The sequence below is a fragment of the Limulus polyphemus genome, unplaced genomic scaffold (assembly GCF_000517525.1).
Source record: "Limulus polyphemus unplaced genomic scaffold, Limulus_polyphemus-2.1.2 Scaffold3517, whole genome shotgun sequence".
In the NCBI taxonomy this organism is placed as follows: Eukaryota; Metazoa; Arthropoda; class Merostomata; order Xiphosura; family Limulidae; genus Limulus; species Limulus polyphemus.
In genome coordinates, this window is record NW_013669127.1 from 28,540 (window position 1) to 35,821 (window position 7,282).

The window sequence follows — 7,282 nt, forward strand, 5'->3', positions numbered from 1 at the left end:
CAAAGATCTAACCCAAGAAGACTGAAAAAAAAAAGATTAATATATTTCAACAGACATCTTAACAAACTTCTTTTGATCGTAAATAGAATTTAAGGACATAAGATTATGTTTACAAAAAAATGAAAGGTTGATAACTGAATATAAGAAGAAAAAAAAAGTTTAAACACTTGTGTACCCAAATTAAGCTGACAGATCCAAAATGGGAAAGAATTTAGAAGTTCTCATTCTGTACATATCCAAAAACAAATTCAGTCTTTGGAAGTAAAACAAACAAGGTCAGGAAATGGGGGAACTAAAATTACCTGAGCAGAAATGAGTTTCAAACAACAGATATTTTTACCTACTTTGATGATTCAACAAGTGAGAAAGGAATTTCACTGCTTTTCTGTGCCTTTTAGGATTTGTTAATCGACCATCATACTGGAAACAAAATCTCACTCAGAAGAGAATAAATAATATGTTTCTCCCAAAGATCTAATTTCTCTCAAGATTTGATTGTTTTGTTAAATTATACTAAATATTTCTATGATGAGTGTTGCCAAAGCTCTTTTCTAGGTATTTCTAAAATTTCACAAAAACTCTACCTAAACTATACAATTAATCACGGCCGTCGTCAAATGTGGCATTATCAATTAACGTTTAACAGAGAGCAGAAGATATTTCTGATGCCTAGCTCTTGAAACAAAAAATAACTTAGCTGGGATTTCTAGCCACTGGAATAACCCAAACATGTTAAATCAAAGAAGAAAAGCTCAGGAAACTAGAAACAGATAAACAATAATACATTAATGGATGAAACAATTAAAAAAAATTCAAGTAACAATCAACACAAGTATACAAAAATCACCATAAACTGAGATCAAAAACTGATCATCAATAAATCTGGGTGATTGGTGGAATCTTCCAATCAATTAATTGTTGGGCTCATTAGTCAATTATTCTCACATGAGATTTGGACAGTTGGATTATTCTAAAATAGTAATAACTGGAAACACCAATTTTCGATTTAACAGTTCACTATTTTCCTGATATTAATCAATTTAATGCTAATTTTAATTAATTACTTTAGATGACACTAATTGATGTAATTGATGCTCATAGGTAATTTATTAATCGAGTTAACCGCCTAGCTCGATGTGTCAATAGGGTTCAGATGAAACTAACCATCCACCAATCACAAGTCTTCACAATGAATAATTGTACCTTAATGACATCAGAAAAACACTTAGGTTCAAGAAGTCTTAATATATATATATATATATATATAATGACGAACACCATATAACAATACGCTTTCAAAAGACAGGCCTTTCTTCTTCAGGGAGAAACTGTCCTAAAGAAAAAAGGTCCACCTTTTGAAAGTGCTCAGGTTATGGAGTTATGCTTTAAGTATGCACTACACTCGTAACACGGTGACCCAAAGGAGTCGAGATATAGACCGAGGTTACAGAAAAAGCATGAATATAGGAAAGACCATCAACCAACTAAGTTCACTATCTCGAAATTTCAAGATTAAATTTAATCGTAGAACAATTCACAGATCCTTTATTATCTTTATTCTAACCGGCTGCCTTCAGTTTAGCACACTCTTCATTTAGTGAATCCACTGCTTCTTCCAAGGAACGTCTCTTGTTCTCCACATCTCGCATTGACTCTTGCAGCGATTTCACCTTAGCTTCATACTGAAAATAAGATATAAAACAAATACATCAGAAATTGTGAAAGGAATTAGAACAAAACTAATAAAATTTCTTAACAAAAACAAACACTAAAAAACGCAAAACTAGCGAATCACTCGCAGAAGAATACAAAATCCACAACTAATTCATAAAGGAAATAACACCCACAGTAAATAACTGAGAAAACACAATAAAACAAGCACATTACAGATAATAAAGGTTTACACTTGCCTATATTACAAGAAATTAAATTATGTTAATTCTTTTTTTTCATTGAACAAAACTCAAGAAAATAAATGACAGTCAATTTTTACCTGGCTAATAAGAAGTCGACATTGTGCCATTTCTTTTTCATTAGCTTCAATTTTCTTGTTACAATCTGATTGAAACCTTTCTAGCTGCTGACACCTCTGTAAATGGAAGCACATCCCAAGTTATAAAATGTATAAAAATCTGGATATCTCTAAATACTTAGGTGATTTCTCAATAACCAAACAAACATGGTTCAAGTTACCTAAACCACAGTACTAAAACGTACACAGAAAAACTAAAAAAAAACATGAGCTCAAAAATGTTTATTTTAGTTTAAAGTAGTTGTAATTATTCAAAATTCCAACTAAGCTTTATCATTATGTAGCCAGTGATTCAAAAACAGGGGATCATGGTAATAGGGATGTCATATCTTGATTGTTAAGGTAACTAATTGGTAAGCATAAACAATGGTTGAGTTTGAATATTGCTCTGTGTCAGTTTTTCACTTCTTGCAAAAAATCTCTAGTTAGTTTGTTTGTTATGAATTTCGCTCAAAACTACACAAGGGCTATCTGTACTAGCCGTCCCTAATTTAGCAGTGTAAGACTAGAGGGAAGGCAGCTAGTCATCACCACCCACCGCCATCTCTTGGGCTACTCTTTTACTAACGAATAGTGGGATTGACCATCACATCATAACGCCCCCACGGCTGAAAGGGTGAGCATGTTTGGTGGAACGGGGATTCGAACCCGCGACCCTCAGATTGCGAGTCGATTGCCTAACCACCTGGCCTTGCCGGGCTCCTTTAGTTAGTCTAATTAAAACACTTAAGCTAAGCAACTCCAAACATACAACGATGAAAAATAATAATTGTTAGCTTTACAAGACAATTGGCATAACTTAAGAATCTGGCCTAACTCATTCCATAATATCAATGAAATGAAAAGTGAGAATTCCAACATTCAGGATAAGTTATCACAGTTGGTTAAATCATCTACACAACAAACAGAGAGTTTGAATCCCACCCGCACTCCTATTTTTTTCTTCTTTTAATAGCTAGCAAAACAAACAAAAGAATTAATGATTTTTTTCATTTAAGTTTTATATTCATGAAATCAACAGTATATTTAGTTATTTGAAACCAAGTATTAAAAGTTTAATTATAAATTTTGGGATTGTTTAAAACACATTATCCTTTAACTGTTTAAAAGAAAAATATCAGATTGAATTTTAAAAAAAACTCTATTGCAATGTTCTTACCTGAACTAAACCTGTAACTTCTGTCTTCATCTTGCTGATGTACAAACGAGCAACAGTGTACTCCTCTTCAATTTTTCCAGCCATATCAGCTGATGGCTGTAAAATATAAAAAAATGTACCAATAAACTTTGGCAGTAAAATATATAAAAAAAATGTACCAATAAACTTTGGCAGTAAAATATAAAAAATACCAATAAACTTTGGTTGTAAAATATAAAAAATACCAATAAACTTAGGCTGTAAAATATACAAAATAAAATGTACCAATAAACTTTGGCTGTAAAATATACAAAATAAAATGTACCAATAAACTTTGGCTGTAAAATATAAAAAAAAAACGTACAAATAAATTTTGGCTGTAAAATATGAAAAAAAACGTACAAATAAACTTTGGCTGTAAAATATGAAAAAAAACGTACAAATAAACTTTGGCTGTAAAATATAAAAAAAAACGTACAAATAAACTTTGGCTGTAAAATATAAAAAATACCAATAAACTTTTACAATTTTTTGCCATATTTTACAATATCTTTTACAAGATATTTTTAAGTTTCAAAATTTAAAATATACACATTCAATTTTAACCTTGAAATTAATATTATATTAATAAAAAAAACATATATATAGAGGTTATAAGCTGTTCAACTAAAACAAATCTTAATTATTCTGATAACAAAGTCAACAAACCAACTTCAATTAATAATGATATGCATAAGATTTATTATTACTTAATATAGTACCAAGTGTACATGTGTGAAATATTTTGTAAACATAATTTTATAGCCCGACATTATACATACCTTCATATCTGCTATGTTTCCACCAAGAACTCCACCAATCTCTCCAAGATCCTTCAAAAGATTGGTCAGCATTTCAATAACTCTCTTACGTTGGTGTATGTTGTGATCTCTCTGCAGTTGTAGGTCATTCTGTGTTGAATTCAGCTGTGACTGTCAATTCAATGGAAAAAATAATGGAGGTTAAAAACAAACTTCTGTGATTCATGTAATGAGGATAACTAGTAAGTAGCTGATAAAAGTTCTATGTTAATTACAATCATGCAAATTGATGAATCTCAAAAATGGACAAAAGATTGTACACATCTAAAACAGATGTTCTCAAACGCTTTTGTTTGCGGATCACTAGAATTCGTTATTATTATTATCTCAGTGGACTACAATGGGATCTAAGCCACTTCTTTTTTCATAATTACGTAGCCTTTCCACGGACCACATGAACGGAGACCACAGATTAAGAACCAATGATTTGAAGGATGAGAACGTAGTTGCACAAAACTCTCAAGCAACTAGATTAAACCATAAACCGCAGAATAAATCGCACATTTTGTTAACTATTGCAATGATTAAACACTATCAGATTTTAATCAGTTTAACTGCCACAACATATAACATAGGACACATGATCCACTTACAAGTTTATGGCTCAGTTCTTCACTAAGGTTTTCAAAATCTCTATTTTTAGTCTCCACTTCCTGCGACTTCTGGTCATAGTTAACAGCCAGCTCTTCCAGAGCTTGGAGAACCTCCTTCACCTCTTCTTTTGCAGACTCATTCTCTTCCTGGATTCTGTTCATTTCTTGTTGAAGCAGTTCATAGTCTCGTCGTGTTGACGTTATCAGCTGCTCAATTAAAATAATCCTTTAAATCTTCTGGAAAATAATATCTTAATATCCATGGAAACTAAATCCTTTATTAAATAATTTTTTTTATAAACAAACTACTTTCAGCCAAGATCACAGAAAACATGGTGAAAAGACATGCAAGCTATGGCACACAGAAAAAATGCTTTTTGCTAAGCACTTGCATAGTGGCTTGTCTGTGCTCTGCTCATCACGCATATTGAAACCTGATTGTTAGCATTGTAACCACTCAGATTTACCACCGAACTGCTGGGAGGCCACAATGAAACAGACAATACATTTCATTGTAACCACTCAGGCTTACCACCGAAATGCTGGGAGGCCACAATGAAACAGACAATACATTTCATTGTAACCACTCAGGCTTACCACCGAAATGCTGGGAGGCCACAATGAAACAGACAATACGTTTCATTGTAACCACTCAGACTTACCACCGAACTGCTGGGAGGCCACAATGAAACAGACAATACATTTCATTGTAACCACTCAGACTTACCACTGAGCTGCTGGGAGGCCATAATGAAGAAGAACATACATTTCATTGTAACCACTCAGACTTACCACCGAACTGCTGGGAGGCCACAATGAAACAGACAATACATTTCACTGTAACCACTCAGACTTACCACTGAGTTGCTGGGAGACCATAATGAAGCAGAACATACATTTTTAAGACATTCAATTACACAAGTGATGAAATATTGTTACATGAATACACTATAAAGTTTCAATAAACACATTATCTTGATACATGGATACCTATAACAAATTCGAACATATTCACACAGAAATTTCCTAAAGTTATACAGGAACATTATTAGTTCCTGTTCTCAACATACTTAGTGACCTAACTTTAACCCTATGCAAGTGGCCGGGTCAACAGTGCTCATGTCACAATTTATTTAGGGAGATACATACAAAACAATTTAAAAATTATCTTACCAAACTTATATTAATAAATTTCTTAATTTCAAAACAAAATACTTAAATTCTCAATTTTCACTTCTTTGTGTCATGTGATGCATCTTGCCTCAGTTTTCTTTATTTTATTTTTTTTCAGTGTGTCCAACCAATAAGAAACACAAACTATAGATAATGATGGATCATAATATAAACTTTGAACCTCCTTGCTTCTTCATTTGCTGAGATATCAATAAATTTGTCAAACCCATCAAAGAGGCTTCACTCATCTTATCATAGTTTAGTGCAGTTTCTAGTTCCTGTGGTACATAGTTACTGAACACGTTTATAACTCATGTTTCACATTACAGGTTTCTTATGTGCATTCGTTTTAATTTTAACAATCAAGGTCAGCAGTTTGCAAGAAAACATTGTGTTGAGTGAACTTATTGCCCAGAACAAAAATAATTTTTTAAAACTTATTTAAAACTTTTTTGTGTTTTCTAATATACACATTTAAAGACTAAATGAAGTAGTTGTTGGACAAATGAAATACTGAGAAAAAAAAGAAGGCTTATTACATGTTACCCGTGTGCAAATGACCTCAAATCTTAAGTTAAATTTCTTTCTTTTTTCTTTATGTATATTTTTGACTTATATATTTTTAACACAAGTAACTGACATGTAAAACTTAAAACTAATTAGAGTAGACAAAACATAAATTATTTTTTTTTAATTTCTCGTGATCACTCCTTCTAAAAAGCATGTGGTTTTAGGTTCTGTGATGTTTACCCTAAACTGTCACGTTAATGATTTATTGATTTTCCCATACTTAGAGAGGATTCAAAGTGAAATATGTTAAAACCATAAAAGTAAATTAAAACTTATGTGAAAAGGTTAGAATCTGAGGTTGTGAGGATAACTAATTATAGGTGTCTGTTACGAAGCTTTTTTTTCATATTTTTCAACTTTTCAGTTCATTGTACATTGATAATTTTGAGTAGAGAAGAAAAGTGCTAAAAATATAAAGTTTTACTTAAGAAATAACTTTGATGTTCCTTTAAGAGGTTCTAGAGGTTGAGTAAATGAAATATGAAAAGAAGCATCTTTTTTTAAAGGAAAACTGCCCATCATTCAGACTGACTACACAAGTTCACAGGCAAATTTTTAATACAAATAACTTATTAAAAATCCAATTCTTTTTTTTTATGTACAACAGACTTACAAAAATTTACTAAAAGCTTGCCAGATTGGTGGAGATATACTCAAAGCACTCAAAGTTATAGTATGTATAGTTTCATGGTTACAAGGTCAATCAAATTCAGAGGCTGTGTGCATAGGGTTAACTGCATTCATATTATTATCATGGAACACAAGTACTCGGGATCAAAGACACTTTTCTACGTAAATACGCAGGCTCAAAGACACTTTTCTACGTAAATACGCAGGCTCAAAGACACTTTTCTACGTAAATACGCAGGCTCAAAGACACTTTTCACGTAAATACGCAGGCTCAAAGACACTTTTC

The 7,282-nt window shown here is 32.0% G+C and overlaps 1 protein-coding gene across 1 annotated transcript in view; it reads right to left on the reverse strand.

Annotated features, from left to right (window-relative positions):
* LOC106469501 (kinesin heavy chain-like) overlaps positions 1–7,282 on the reverse strand; it is a 30,622-nt gene that overhangs the window by 4,912 nt on the left and 18,428 nt on the right. The window contains exons 11-15 of the mRNA XM_013930001.2: positions 4,624–4,830; positions 3,992–4,141; positions 3,192–3,287; positions 1,994–2,089; positions 1,565–1,682 (exon numbers count right to left, since the gene is read on the reverse strand). Coding sequence (XP_013785455.2) covers positions 1,565–1,682; positions 1,994–2,089; positions 3,192–3,287; positions 3,992–4,141; positions 4,624–4,830 — 667 coding nt within the window. The remainder of the gene's footprint in view (positions 1–1,564; positions 1,683–1,993; positions 2,090–3,191; positions 3,288–3,991; positions 4,142–4,623; positions 4,831–7,282) is intronic.